This window comes from Rhinopithecus bieti, unplaced genomic scaffold (assembly GCF_001698545.2).
Source record: "Rhinopithecus bieti isolate Rb0 unplaced genomic scaffold, ASM169854v2 scaffold_7673, whole genome shotgun sequence".
NCBI lineage: Eukaryota > Metazoa > Chordata > Mammalia > Primates > Cercopithecidae > Rhinopithecus > Rhinopithecus bieti.
The window spans coordinates 5,775,251-5,790,695 of record NW_016806375.1 but is presented as its reverse complement, the minus strand read 5'-3'; the positions used below and the strand labels follow the sequence as shown (position 1 = coordinate 5,790,695).

The window sequence follows — 15,445 nt, the reverse complement described above, 5'->3', positions numbered from 1 at the left end:
CCTCCTCCCCATCCATTGCTATAACCTCAGTCCCTAAAACCACACCCGGCACACGGTAGGTACCTGGTACTATTTGTTGAATTACTAAGTGAATGCCACTCTTATGCTTAAAATATTTGGATGCAGGCTGGGCGCAGTGGCTCATGCCTGTAATCTCAGCACTTTGGGAGTTCTAGGAGGGTGGATCACGAGGTCAGGAGTTTAAGACCAGCCTGGCCAATATGGTGAAACACCGTCTCTACTAAAAATACAAAAAATAGCTGGGCGTGGTGGTGGACTCCTATAATCCCACCTATTCAGGAGGCTGAAGCAGGAGAATTGTTTGAACCTGGGGGTGGAGCTTGCAGTGAGCCGAGATCACACCACTGCACTCCAGCCTGGGCAACAGAGTGAGACTCTGTCTCAAAAACAAACAAACAAACACAATTTAGATGCTTTCCCATTTATCAGTAAAGGAAAAAGGCCAAAATCCTAAAATGGCACATAAGGCAGAGGCTTCATGACTCTACCTCTTCCCTCTCCAACTTCGTCTCTCACCCTTATCCATTCTCCCCATGCCTTCCTCCTCAGGGCCCCAGACCAACATCCCTCTTCTCTGCCCTCCTCCCACTCATCACACATCTCAGTCCTGGGAAGGAAGCCTACATCTTCTAGACAACCATCGCTGGAGGCATGAAGGAGCCCTCTTGCAGCCATCCCAGGCCCTGTGGGCTGGTGCTCAGTTTCCCGCTCAGGCTTTAGTCACACAAACGTGTCACATCTGCCTTGGCTCAGAGCTGGTCTTCCACTCAGGCTGTCCACACTGTCTGCCCAGATACACACTTGCTCAGAGAATGTGTATGCATGTGTGGGAGCATAGGTGAAATGAGGGGAGGAAAGAAGCCCACCCATTCACCACAGGCCAGGGGACAGGAGGCAGCCCTAGACAGGCACATGCGTGAACACGCCCAAGGACCTGCATACACAGGAACCAAAATGCCTCACATGGCCTTTGGAGCCCTGCCTGCTCTAGATCTGCCTACCCCTGTAGCTCCATCCCACAGCACTTCCTTCCCCTTTATCTGCCGCCCTTCCAGCCCCTAAGTATCCACACACTCGATCCTCCAGTCAGATTGCGTTGAATTCCTTTCATTTCTAGGAACTCATTTTGCCTCTGGGTTTTTACACAGGCCATTCCCTCTGACTGGGACACCATTCCATACCAGGCTAACTCCTAGTCATTTTTTAGGTTTCAACCTAAAGGTCCCTTTTCTAGAATACTTTCCTGGACCCCATAGCTGGGTATGGGACCCCTTCTCCCTCCAGGCTTTGCCCCTAATGTGATGATCCCGGGGGAAATTGCCAAGTTCCTTGTCTGCCTTCTCTCTCTGGACTACGGGTACTAGGAGGTCCAGGCAGGGTTGAGCCCTTTGACCTTTTTACTTCAATGAGAAGTTGGGTCCTCATATTTACTGAATGAAGAAGAAATATTAATAAATGAAGCACATGCATACAGGTGCATGTATGCATAAGGAGGGCCAGGTAAATACACAAAAGCATCAAGACACTAGTAGGCATTGTTCATATGTGCAGAAATTACACACGTATGTGTACCTGCTAACAGATGTACATTGTACAGCAGGCATATGTGTATGGGAATTATGCTTGTACACTTTCCTAGAAAGGTGTGCTCCAATTATATGCTTATAGATATGCACTAGGCCAGTTTGCATGCATGCAAAGGAATTGTACATGCATTGCTTGTACACATGTATAGGAATTGTGTACCCACAGGTACATGCATACGACATTACCTGTGGGGTTTAAACAGATGTCTGGGATTAGACATGCTTCATGTACATGGCTACGAACATGTGGTGGGGTTTACACACGTGGACCTGCAAGAGTGCACACGTGTATGCTTATACACATACACTCTAGCTTTACAGAAGTGACTGGGGATTGGGCATTCTTCAGTACACGATTTACATATCTACACACAGAGGATTTGCACCTATGTTCAAGGAACAGCATGCTCATTACATGGCTTACGACATACATAGAGTATATGTACACCACACTGAAGGGCATAGTGCTATTCATATCCATGGTTTATAGACTTGTGTCTGTACGCATGTGTACCCATATTGTGTATGCTGGAACATGTTCCTATGCATGTACACGGCAGGGTTTCACGATGCTCCTGGGTTTGGCCCCGGGCTGCTAACTCCTTTGGCTGCTGTGGGGTACATGGCACAGCCCCAATTAGGCAAGAGTTAGGTAGGGTTGGGTCATCAGGGGCCCACCGAGGCTGGGGAACTCACAGTGTGGCACCACGATGACCTCCTGCATGTCCTGGCCCACAGCGTTGCGCAGCGTGCAGCGCACCGACAGTGGCCGATCCACGTGCTGCAGACGCAGTGTGCTCACCACCTCAAACTCCTGCTCTCCTCCCAGTATGTCACGTTCGTCTCCAGCTGGCTCTCCCTCTTCAGAACTGTTCCCAGCCAGCATGGGCGGGCAGCTCGCGTGACAGCCTGCCAGGAGAGCCGGTAGGGTTGCCTGCCAGCCCCTTCAGCCCCTTCCCCTTGCAGACAGGGAAACTAAGGAGAAACTGGTGGAAGGAGGCGGGACGTGTCCAGTTCCTCTGTCCCACTGCCTGGTTCCAAGCGGGCTCCTCCTGTGCTCCCTCTACTGGTCAGCAGGGGGTGCTCCCAGCCCAGAACTGACAGTGCTGATTGCAAAATCCATTCTTACTTGACCCTCGGGGTCACACAGTGTATAGGGTAGAGGCAGAACGTGCACTGAATCCTGCCTCTGTCCACTACATTAGAATCAGCCTGGCCAGGAGTGCAGAACTGATCTACAGGGCAGGTGAGGTCTCTGGGGCTCAGACCCTGCACTTTGCTAGGCCAAACTGCCCAGGGGTAAAGGTAAGGAAAAGCGACCACTTAGGTCATACAGAGTAGGACCAAGGAGGTGGTGACCTGGCCTACGATGCAACGCTATGCCTGTAACAATATGCCAAGAAGAACGGGCGGGACTAGATAACCTTCACGAGTTTTTTCTAGCCAGCTAGGGACCCTGGGCGACTGAGGCCCGGGTCTGCTCACCTTTTGAGGTCTCTGCAGGCAGACCAGATGATGTTTGGCTGGGGCATGCCCCTGCCACGACAGCGGACTGTCTGTTCCCCGCTGTCTGGGTGGCTCTCACTTAGCTCCAGCACGCGGACAGGGACTGCATGGAGAGGACACTGGGTCAGGAGGCGGGAGAGTCAGGACAGTTAACAGGACAGGTCTTCAGGGAGGACCCGACCCAGAGTCCCTCTTGTGGGAGGAGGGATGTAGACTGCAGGTGAACACTAAATACCAGGAATCAGTGTGAAAATCAATGGGTTCCTTTCTGGGTACTTCAAAGAGAACGCCTCAGCAGGGTGCTAGTCTGTCTTTAACACCTCTCTGAGACTTGCTAATCTTCCCTTTTAACAAAGGGAAGCTAGGCCTCAAGCTCAGAGCCCTGGGCCACCAAGCGCATGAAGCCAGCATTTAATAGCATTGTTTGGTCTTCTCTGAGTTTATTTTAGGGGTTGCTTTATATTTATGATATATGATGCCAATTTTCCACCTACAATAGAAAGGTTACATTTTGTCTTTCAAAATAAATTTATTTTTAGAAAGTTAATTGACAAAACATTAAGTCATTGTCATGTCATTCCTCTGCTCAAAACCCTGCCATGGCTCTTCATTTCAGTCATAGTAAAAGCCAAAGTCTGCAGCAGGCCCACAAAGACCTATTCGATTTGCCCTTCTCCCAGCCCCCACTGCCCTATCCCCATTCCGACTTCATCTCCTACCTCTCTCCTCACCAGTCCTGTTCCTACCACACAGGCCTTTCAGCGACTGCTCTGGGGTTTGCCCTGCCCGAGGTACCCTTTCCCCAAATATCCATTGAGCTAATGTCCTCACCTTCTTCAGGTCTTCATGCAAATATCACTTCCTCAGCTCTGATCACTGTATCAAATGTGCAACTCTCACCATCACTCTGCGCCCCACTCTCAATCTTCCCTACTGGCCCCTGTTTTTCCTTTCCCACAGTGTTAGTTACCTTCTAACCTATGCAATTTGCTGGAGTTTGCCTCCCTACTGTTAGTGTTTGTCTTCCCCTACTCGGATGCAAGCTGCACAAAGGCAGGGAGGGAAGTTCAAGAACCTTGAACAGACAGGCGTATAGTAGTTGCTCAATAAATACCTACTGAGTTAATAGTACAGTATAAGTGGAATGTAAGAAGGAAACATCATGGCCTTAGTACCTAAGCGCCTGAAGTTTTGGAAACACCAATCTAGCGCAATGGCCTCCTTATACAGCTGGGGAAACTGAGGCCCAGAGGCCAGGTTCACACGGCAGTGGGTCAGTGGCCTAGAATTCATCTCCTGAGTTCCAGGGTCCCTCTCCCACCCTCCTAAGGGTGGGTGGACAGTACAGGAAGGGAGAGGGAATGGGAGCAGGGAGGGGAAGCAGAAGGGACATGGGGAGGGGCGTGCTCATCACCATTGATCTGTAGCTGGAAGGAGAGCTGGACCTCAGCGTCCTCATGGAAGGCCCGCATGGTGTAGTGGCCAGCCTCTGCCACCTTCACCCGAACGAGTGTCAGCTCTGACACATACCTGGGGAGCAGGAAAGGCAGCTGTCAGAGTCGGAAGGCCTCTTACAGTTCTCCCCACCCTCCTGGTATAAACAGGAACAAGGACCAGGGAGCGGAAGGGCTTGCCAAGGTCATCTAGGCGTTGGTAGCAGAGCCGGGACTCAAACCCGGTCTCATAAATCCTCACCCATAGGCAGTTCCCCTAAGCCAAGAGGGAGGGTTGAGATGGACTGTGGGTGGGGGTGGGGAGCATTGAAGGGAAAGTCCTATTTCTCTCCCCTTCAGAAAGGTGGACACTGCTCCATCCTAACCTATCACAGTCTCTATCAGGCAGGAAATCTCTAGCCTCAAGGATACCACAGGCCATGAGTGGTCTGCCTGGCACCCTCTTCCCCAGTCATCTGCCCGTTTACTTCTCGGCTGCTACTGCTGGCCCCACCCATCACAAGCGCAACTAAACATCTGGGTGATCATCTGACCGGCGTCTGTTTCCTCCACTAGACTAGGAGCTCTAGGAGGGATGAACTGTCAGCTATGGTCGCTGCAGCATCCCTAGCACCTGGCACCTAATATGCTCTCAGAAAGTTGGGCCTAGGTTTGTGGCTGAAAGCCAAGGGCTGCCTGGCAGCTGCAAAGAAAAATAACTTCAAGAATGGGGTGGGAGAGTGAGCTGCTCACCGGGTCTCTGACACGTTGCGCGTGGACAGGGCGATCTCGCCAGCGCTGGAGTCGCCCAAGGTGCGGTTGTCTTTGAACCACAGGACGGTGGGTGGTGGGTAGGCCTCGAACACGACCTGCAGTGTCCGGCTCCGGTGCAGCTCAGCAAATTGTAGTGCTCCCACCTCTCCCAGGAGCCGCACATAGCCGCTCTCTGCAAGGGGTGACTGTCAGGGGCGGGGCCCTGGGGGCAGGGCACCAACTGAATCTCAAAGGAGGCCAGCCTGTGAGGCAGGGCTTCAGGCCTGTGGACTCTGCTGGCCATGGAGTTTCCCAAGCTGAAGTTGAACTTGGGCTGGGGACGGGGCCTGGAGAAGGGGCCGAATTTGGGGCTGATGTGGATGTCAGGGCTGGCTCCCAGGTAGGGACCAGAGTTGTACTAACAGTTCTCTGTTCTGGGTCAGTAATGTGGCTGATTCTGGGACTAGTGATAAAGTTGAACTAGTGGTAAGGTTGAATTTGGGGATGGGGTTTCCCGGACCTGGGATGGCAGTTGGGCTTGGAAGTCAGGTTGGGGCTGGGGCTCTGGCTAGTCAGAAAGTCTAGGTTGAGATAGGGTTGGATTTGGGGTTGACACTGCATTTTGGTTTGGGTTTGTCTTGGTATTGGGGTTTTGGTTGGCACAGAGGCTAGCTAGGGCTGCACTGGAGTGTGGCTGACGATACCCTGGGGCTGTGACAGGCGGTGGGTCCAGCTCAGACTGGGGTTTGGGCTAAGCCCAAGGCACGCACCAACCACAGTGATGTTGATGGTCTTTTCATCCTGATGGTCGTTCACACTCTCTGTCACGTTGCAGGTGTAGGTCCCCGAGTCTTCTAACTCGGCACTGGGGATGTGCAGGATGGAGCGGATGTGGTAAGGCATATCCAAGAGGAAGTCGGTCACCGGCTCCACCAGCCGCCCACTCTGCAGCGACAGGTTGGGCAGGCCCCCCAAATCAGGAAGGGCCGGGGGAAATCAGTTTGCAGTTCAGATACTCACCCCTGCCTGGCCCCTCCTCCAACCCCTGCCTGGCCCCACATTACTTCTTTGCGGGGGTACGTCCACTCGAAGTTGACCACCTCATTCCCGATCACAATGCACATGAGGGTAATGTTCTCACCCTGGCGGACCACAGTCTGCACTGCATTCACGGAGACGTTGATGGATGACACTGGTGGAAAGAGACTGGCTTAGGGCTGGGGAAGTCACCACCAGCCACTAGCACTTCAGCTTGGGGATAGGGTAGGGGCTAGAGAGGGAAAGGATGACTGATGTAGAAGATTCATTCATTCAACAAATATTTACTGAATACCTACCACATGCCAAGTACTATTCTGGACACTGGGGCAACAGTAGTGAACAAAATGGACAAAATCTCTGTTCTTATGGAGCTGACGTTCTAGAAGGGATAACAGACTGGAAATCAAAGTACACTCTGGAGATCTATGTATAGGAGAAATGTATTGAGCACATACCATGTGCCAGGTACTCTCCATCTTTTATTTTATTTAATCTTCACAATGATCCTATGAGGTAGGCAGGCATTATTATACCCACGTTACAAGAGGGGAGGCAGGCTCAGAGAGATTACGGGCTCTGTGTAAACTTACTCAGACGGGAAATAGCAAAGCTGGGATTTCGACCCAGCTGGCTCAGAAGCTCGTGCCCTCACCAACCATGTTATACAGGCCAGCTCTGCCGCTATCGAATTCTGCGACAGAGGATAAACTCCATCCTCTCTCTGCACCTGAGTTTCCTAATCTGCAACATGGAAAAAACACTATCTCCCTTCCAAGGCTGTGGTGAGAATCCACGGGGAAGTGGAGTCACACACTTTGTAAACTGTAAAGGGCTATTGCTCTGTGGAGGGTTATACTTGCCTCGGCTGAGCATCAGGCCAGAAAGGGGGCTCACCCTGGAGTCTGTAGACATAGTAGGCATCGGAATCCACCTCCCTGTCCCCAATGGTGGTTTTGCAGATGTAGCTTCTGTCCTCAAAGATACCAGAAAAGCCACGCTGGTGATCGTAGGGGACAGGCAGTGCAATGTCCCCTTTCTTCTCGTGCAGTGTCACCACCAGCTGTGGGTCTGTTACTCGGCATGGAATGGTGATCTCAGTTACTTCCGTGAGAAAGATGAATAGTTCCTCGGCGTCATTAGGGAGGAAGCCCACGGTGGGATCTGCCAGGAGTGGAGCCATGAATGAGTCAGGGAAACCGGGTTTCTGGCCATCCCCTGAATTGCTGTGTGGCAAGTCATTTGCTGTCTCTGGCCCTCTGTCGCCCCATTACAGAATAGGGACGCTCCCAGAGGAGCATAAATCAAATGTTAGAGATGGTCCCTTCCAGCTCTAATGTTTGATATTGACAGCACCAGGGTAAGAAAGAAGGCAAGTCACAAGTTGAAATGCAGCTGATATCTGGAGCTTGGAGAATGGGGAAGACGGGATGTAGGGTCAAGAGGGAGCAGATTGGAAGCAGCTGAGAATATAGAGTTCTTGGGAGGCAGGAATGGGGTGACTGGCAGGGATCAGGCAGATCATCCAGACCAAGGAGTGGGGGCGAATACACTGCCGGACTGAGCCAGGCTGGTTCCATGATTGTCTGCTTTTCTAGGATGGCTGCATTTCACAACAAACTAAAGCACTCTCTGGACTTCCCCCGATGCCTCCAGTTGAAAAAGGGGTAAGGAGTGGGCACACAGGCTGGGGACCCTTACCTGGTACAAAGATGTAGAGCCGTTTCCGCTCATCGGGCTCCAGTCCACGGGAGTCATTGTAGGTGCAAAAGTATTCTCCCGTGTCTAGCCCAGTGAGGTTGGTCAGTGTCAGCACACTGGAGAAGGTGCTGTCCTGGGCCTTGGCCATTTCCTGTGGGGGCTTCTGGGACATCCGTTCCCACACCACGGGAGCTGAACCCAAGCAGGTCAGAACGAAGGTGCTGGAGACATTGAGGATAAGCTCTGGTCCCGGGGGTGTGATGACCAGGCCCTGAGAGACCTGCGGTTCCAGCAATAACAGCAGGGGCAGCAACAGCAGCTGGCCTTTGGGAGAGGAGGTATCAGACATCAGGGCACAGGGGCCTCAGCACCTCTCGCAGGGCTGAGCCTGTGAGGAGGCCACATATGCACAGCCCTCAAGTCCTTGAGGAGCACAGCTCCTTTATCTGACAGACTGGGGCTCTCCAGTCATGGCTCTGAGGATCACTCGCCCAGCTCCAGGGCTCTAGGGATTCCTCCAGACTGCCTATGTCAGTCCCTTTAGACCCCAGCCTCTGAATCCTTCAGCAGTGCCGTGTGTAGGCAGTAGGCACCAGAAGGGGCCAGGAAATCCTCGGGAAGCAATTCCCTGGCCTCCAGTTCCTGCATTGCTTCCCAGGTCACTTTCTGAGCCTCTTCCCTATAGTTCCCCGCCCCCTCCCCTGACTGCCCAGGTTCTGCCCAAGGCCCAGAGGTGGCTCTGGGTGGGAGAGGGATGGGAGGAGGGGCTCAGATAGCTCAGAGTGGGGGCAGGAAAGATGCTGAGGCCCCTCCGGGCTGGAGGGGCCTGGGGTTGGGGTATGCGTGTGTCAAGTGATTAGTTTTCCTCCATGACATCCCCTGAACAAGGATTTTGCAGGCCACACCCTCCATGCCCCCTGGTGATAAAGATCAGGAGGGGAGGTGGGCAGTCAGGCAGCCAGTCCATCTGACAGCCAGCTGCCGGGCAGGCTACTGGCTGGTCATTAATTTCTGGGTCAGCCGCTCAGCCCCCGCAGAGCCAAAGACATGTTAACGGACAGGACTGAGGGGTGGGGTGTGCTGAGAAGCCCAGCAGGGACTTGGAAGCTCCCAGCCAATGAGGGGTCCAAGCCGGGTGCCGCGGATCTACCAGACCGAGGACAGGAGGCCAGGGGTGTGTGCCAGAAGGTGGGATGTGGTCTGGAGGACCAATCAAAGGATGTGAATTGATGGTTCTGGACAAGCAGGGGCCCACTGACGCTTTCTGAACTGAAGGACTGGCAGCTGGAGGCCTCCACAGAGCCCACTAGAAATCCCGGAAACTAAAGCCAAAGAGCAGGGCAGTGTGCCTGGTGCTTCACGCCCTGCCACCAGCAAACATCACTCCTGCCAGCTCCAGGGTTCCACTCCGCAGCCCTCCCAGCTCCCCTACCTTATCTCCCATCTACCTACCTTTGAGGGCCAGAGCTGGCATCGCACCCGGAAGCTGCATGGTGTCCTGCAGAGTTAAAGAGGAGTTTAACACCTGGCCCAGGGCAGACGGAGGCAGCGCCAGCAACTATCTCACCACCTGGCTCCTGCAGAATGAGCCCCAGCTTGGGCCACCCAGGCTTCATGTCCGAGGGGCTGAAGTCAAAAGCCACCACGTTCCAAGCCTGAAAGGGCACTCAAGACCACAGGCCCTCTCCTCTCCACCCCAGACTCAGCCTTGGGGGGCCTGGCCCTTGCTTTGGCTCTGGTTGTGACTCTCATGTGGCCCCGGCTGCATCCCCAGCCTCTCTGCGGGCCTTAGTTTCCCCGTCTGTACAGTGAGGGAGGGGAAGTTGGGCTGGATGGTGTCCAGAGGCCTGCCAGCTCTGACAGCCTGTCCTCTGGGTGACAGTTCCAATACCAGGCTCTTATCTGCCAGGAAAAATATTTGGGAAAGTGTGATGAAAGGCCTGGGAGGAGGAGGGGGGAGGCCAGAACCCAGAGAACTCCCGCAGCTCCACAAGCACAACAGGAAACGGAGGAGGCTGTGGGCTGTGGGAAGGGAAGCGGGGGAGCCGGGGCTGTGGAATGTGGGAGGTGGGCCTGGACCCCTTTACTCAGCCCAGAGCATACAGGGAGGCCCAGGTGAGAGTGGCTAGGGGCTGGGCCCAGGAGAGGTCCCCTTGAGCAGCCAGGCCTCACAGGTCCTTGGAGACCAGTGAAGCCAGGCTCCCCACCTCCACCCTCAGGGTGTAGATGGAGAAACTGAGGCTCTGAGAAGATGAGAATTTTGCCCAAGATTCCACAGCAGAGCCTGTCTGAGAGGGAGACAGAGAGAGAAAGACCTGGAATGATAGAAGCAGAAAGAGACAAAGACACAGAGACAGAGAAGAGGTGCCCAGAGAGACAGCACCAGAGGCACTAAGAGACAGAAGCACTAAGAGAGACACTAAGACAGAGGCACTAAGAGACAAAGACAGAGACAGACTGAATGGGGGCAGCCCTTGCTCTCCTCTATCTTGGAAGACACACCTCGGGTCCCAAGAGACCACCAGGAGCCAGGTATGCCAAAGTCTGCCTGTAGCATTGGCAGGAAGGAGGCCAGAGGACCGGGGGTCGCAGAGCATGAGCTTTGGGAGGTGATGACGTGACAAGGCAACAAGGAGCCTCCTCTGGCCTTGGGGCTGCCCGGCCTATCCTGCCTCTGAAGGCCATGCCCAGCTTGCCCCCGCCTCCCCATCTCATCCCTTTTAGTTTTCAGTTTAGGGCTGCGGACCAGGTTCAGGCCCCAGCACGCCACCTCTTGTACCATCACTCTCCCTGTGGCCTAAGTCCCCAGCTCTGGAAGTGGATGATGGTGAGTGCTGCACCTACCAGGGCGGCATTCACATGTCAGGGGTGGGACAGAGGCAAGGCTCCCCCAGCCTATGGACCCCCAACCTTAGCTCTGCCCAACACCCCATGAAACAGTCTGAGCAAATCAGCTCTTCTCCTCCCCGTTCCCTTTCGGACTGCCTGCCTGAAGGTCTCCTCGTTTCTTCCTCTCCCTCTCTGATCTGCTCCTGACTTGAAGCCCAGCCCTTCTGACCCCCCTGCAGCCTCTGCTCCCCACCATCCCTCTGCCCCAGCCCCTCCAGCTGGATGCCAGGCCTCCTTGGTCAGGAGGGAGCAGCGCCAAGGCGGAGCCAGCAGCCCCCACAGAGGCCCATCTGCCCCTCTATCGGTGCCCCTCTGGCTGCCCCCTTCCTGCTAGAGATCTCAGCCAAAGAAAATCATTAGCAGCCGAGGCTGGGGGAGGGGGTCACTTCAGCCTCCCTGCCCCTCCTCTCCCAGTCTCCCTGGCTGGCCACACTGTTTATTATTCTAAAGGAGGAATTTGGCCGGCTGGCCAGGAGAAGGGAGGTCACTGCAGCGGGGCTGGCCTGGCTCTGGAAGTCTGGGCTGGCCATGTGGCCTGGGCCTTCGTGGCATGCAGCCCCCGACCCTGCTCCCATGTGGTACTCCATCCTCTCCCCTTCAGAATCCCTCCTGCTGGGCCTGGGGTTGGGGGTAGCTTAGAGACTCTGAGCTAGGGGGGATGCTTTTTGAATGGGCAGCAGAGGCCCAGAGAAGGACAGAAGCATGCCCCAGTCGCACAGCAAAAAGGCAGATTCAAGTGTGGGGAGGGGACAGGCAGGCAGTGTGGATGCTGTAGGGAGGGTGTAGGCATGCCAGGGATCTCAGACTGGCTTCACTATGAATAGAGCAATCAGCTCCCCTCCTAAGCGCCCTGGGACCCACTATGAGACTGAGCGAGTCTCCAGCCTCTCTGGACTCTGCTTCCCCATCCATACAGAGAGGTTGGCAGGTGTCATTTCAAAGAACTGTCCCTATGGTGAAGCTCTGCCTTTTTGACTGGCCAAAGAGAAGATTCTAGTCACCATGAATTCTACTGGGGTGTTTTGGGGAGGTGGGGGCTAGTAAGCAGGAGGGGGTTACGTTCCTGAGGCTAGAGTCACATGAGAATCCACCAGCCCTCTCGCTCCACAGATGGAATTTCCACGACTATTCAGCCACAGACTTGCTGTGCGGGCTTTGACAAGTTGTTTCCCTCTCTGGGCCTCAGTTTCCCCATCTATACAATTAAGAGTTAGACAACAGGCTGGGCACGGTGGCTCACCCCTGTAATCCCAGCACTTTGGGAGGCTGAGGCGGGCGGATCACGAGGTCGAGAGATTGAGACCATCCTAGCCAACTTGGTGAAACCCCGTCTCTACTAAAAATACAAAAATTAGCTGGGCATGTTGGCGCGTGCCTGTAGTCCCAGCTACTCGGGAGGCCGAGGCAGGAGAATCACTTGAACCTGGGAGGTGGAGGTTGTAGTGAGCTGAGATCATGCCACTGCACTCCAACCTGGTGACAGAGTGAGACTCTGTCTCAAAAAACTAAATAAATAAAAATAAAAAGAGTTAGACAGCAGTGTTTCAGGGGACTTTCCGCTGGTGATGTGGAACCCCAGGAGGTGGAAGGGAAAGAGTGGTAGGGACAAGAGGCTGGAGGGCCAGGGAGGGCAGAGTAGGGCTTAGGGCACCCAGACATGACCTCCCAGGCCATCTTGGATGACTCCCTGACACCCCCTATTGTCCACCCAATGCATTAGGCTTCTTTGTGCTTCCCAGAGGCTGCTCTGGTTCCAGCCAATCCCAGGGAGGCCCAGGCAGCTGACTTGGTGGTAGTGGGTTTGCCTGTGACAACTTCCCCTCTTTAGGAGGACTGCACTCCAGGGAAGGGCCACCTAGGACAACCTGGATGTCACAGTCAGAGAGCAGGCACTCCCCGCATCTGCTGTACTCTCCTGCCCAGGGAGGCCTCTAGAGCAGAGAGAGGGAGGGGACCCCTAAGTGTCCCCCTTTTGCCCATGAAGAGAGTGCTATGTGCCAGGAACCCCCTCCTGATTCCTCCTATTCTGGCCAGGTTGTAGGCTCAGAGGCCCAAAGTGGAGGTCATGCCAGCTCCTCACGTGACTCAGAAGGACCCCCCCCCCTTAGGGGAGCAGAGTGAGGACCCTAAGCCCAGGGGAGCAGAGTGAGGACCCCAAGTCCAGGGGCACAGAGTGGAACCCCAAGTACAGGGGAGAGGAGTGGGTGCCCCAAGTTCAGGAGAGCAAGCTTCCTTGGGGAGTCATTCTCAGAGCCCCAGACTTCCCTCCTCCCAGCACATACAATTCTCCACTCCTTTCCCACCGCCTTAATCTAAATAAATCCAGCCCATCTTGGCCACATCCGCCAGCAACAGCTTCCCTCCCTCAGGGTCCTGAGGCTCCCACGACACAGGCAGGCCAGGGAGGGGGCCCAGCATTGCTGCGGGGTTGATGGGGGGAGCCTGCACATGGTGAGCACATACACACAGTACAGATGCACAGATGCCTGCCTACGCACTTCCTCGCACGCTCCTCTGAAACACACATGTATGCAACAGGCCATGTGTGTGCCAAGCCCTCATGCAGGCACTAAACATGTGTATACCCACACAAAACACATGTGTGCAGCTCCCACTGTGCCCAGCACCCGTGGAGATGCACCCGTGTGCAACAGTTCACATGTGTATGCAGCACATACAATATGCATAGAACATGTGCACACAGAACCCCAAATTCACCTGAACACACAGCCATAGGCATGAACAGACAAGCCAGAAAGCCTGTGTTACTGCACCAGGAGCCATTCTGAGCATTTGGCATGTATTGGTTCACTTGATCCTCAGTCAACTCTATGAGGTAGATACAGTGATCATTTCCATTTTACAGGTGGGGAAACTGAGGCAGGGAGCATTTAATAACTGGGCTAGGAATGCAGAGTCAGAAGGGGTAGAGCAGAGATTAAAGTGAAGTGGTGTGACTCCGTGCTCTCTGCCACCAGCTCCACCGCTTCTGTGACCAACATGCCTGTTTAGTTGGGTCTGGGGAGAAGGCAGTGGGGACTGATAGAAACAGATGGATTTGAGAGTTACTTAGCTGAGAATCGACAGGACTGGGTGATTTAATATTGAGGGGCTGGAGAGGAAGGTATGCACCTCTGTATCCGGCTTGGAATACTGGGAGGCAGGAGTGTGTGTGTGTGTGTGTGTGAGCACGCGCGCGCGCACGCGCACGTGCTGAGGGGAGGATGGCGTTTTCTGAGATGAGAATAAGGTCAAAGAGCAGGAGTGAGAGCTGCGACTGAGCAGGTTTAGGATGGGGAGGGTCTGTGGGCACTGAGGGGACAGTGGGATGCTCAGCCTGGAGGCCGGGAACAGGCGGGGTAGAAATAGCAGTGAGATGAGAGAGAAAGGGCCGTGCTGCAGGGAGACGGGGGTGCTGGGGGCAGGCAGTCTCAGGCCTGGGATGCTCTGAATAAACCAAATGCCTGAGGGAGGAGGAGGCCTGGCCATGGGGTTATGGGGTCAGAGTCTTGGAATGTCAGCACGCCAGAGCCCTCAGGGATCATCTATCTGATCTAACTGCCTTCCTGTGCTCCATTGTGCTTGTGGGGAAACTGAGGCTTAGGGAAGGAAAGCAAGAGGCCCCATTGTTTTGGCCTAGACAAGATGGGCTCGGGTGGTCCGTGGGGCTGAAGCTTACCTGCCTGCACAGCTCCCCGCCTCCAGCCCCTGCTAAGATGTGAGGCTGGTGGCTCAAGGCCCCAAGGTTCAGGCTACAGCTGCCCCTGCCCTTTCCACACCACACCTCTGTCCTGCCACACATTGACCTTTGTTTCAAAGTCACTTTCTCTGCACGGGCCCAGTCAGGCAGGGACTGGTGACTGAGATTCAGTGGAGGTAATTTGCTAAGTTGTTGGGAGAAGTGAGCCGAAGACCCCAGGCTCCTGACCCAGTCCAGTCTTCTGTTCTCTGTACCGGGGCACTTTACAGGCCTGGGACAGACTTTGGAGGGGGGCTGGGGTGGGAAGTAAGAAGACCTGGCTCTAGTCCCAATTGTGACACCCACTTATAGGATAGTGGTCCCCCCATCTGCAGGGAATACATTCCTAGGTCCCAGTAGATGCCTGAAACTTTGGATAAAATCAAACCCTATACATACTATGTTCCTCCCCCTACAAATACATACCTATTATAAAGTTTTATTTATAAATAAGGCACAATAAGAGATGAACAACAATAACTAATAATAAAATAGAACAATGATAACAATATACTCTAATAAAAATCATGTGACTGTGGTCTCTCTCTTAAAATATCTTACTGTACTCCATCACTCTTCTTCTTGTGAAGATGTGGAATGACACGGTGCCTACATGATGAGATGAAGTGAGGTGATGGCGTAGACATTGTGAAGGAGCGTTAGGCTACTACTGACCTCCAGGCATTATCAGAAGGATCAGGTCATCTGCTCCAAGTGATCCTGGACCACTGAGCCATGATGGTGTTGATGGCTGGATGTCAGGAGTGGACTCTGTTGAT

General features: G+C 54.1%; 1 protein-coding gene across 1 annotated transcript in view; it reads right to left on the bottom strand.

Moving 5' to 3' along the window:
- PDGFRB (platelet derived growth factor receptor beta) overlaps positions 1 to 15,445 on the bottom strand; it is a 42,475-nt gene that overhangs the window by 14,168 nt on the left and 12,862 nt on the right. The window contains 11 exon segments of the mRNA XM_017875790.1: positions 2,304 to 2,429; positions 2,432 to 2,465; positions 2,467 to 2,503; positions 3,093 to 3,216; positions 4,528 to 4,643; positions 5,300 to 5,492; positions 6,070 to 6,244; positions 6,364 to 6,491; positions 7,235 to 7,501; positions 8,039 to 8,362; positions 9,491 to 9,536. Coding sequence (XP_017731279.1) covers positions 2,304 to 2,429; positions 2,432 to 2,465; positions 2,467 to 2,503; positions 3,093 to 3,216; positions 4,528 to 4,643; positions 5,300 to 5,492; positions 6,070 to 6,244; positions 6,364 to 6,491; positions 7,235 to 7,501; positions 8,039 to 8,362; positions 9,491 to 9,530 — 1,564 coding nt within the window. The 5' untranslated portion in view covers positions 9,531 to 9,536.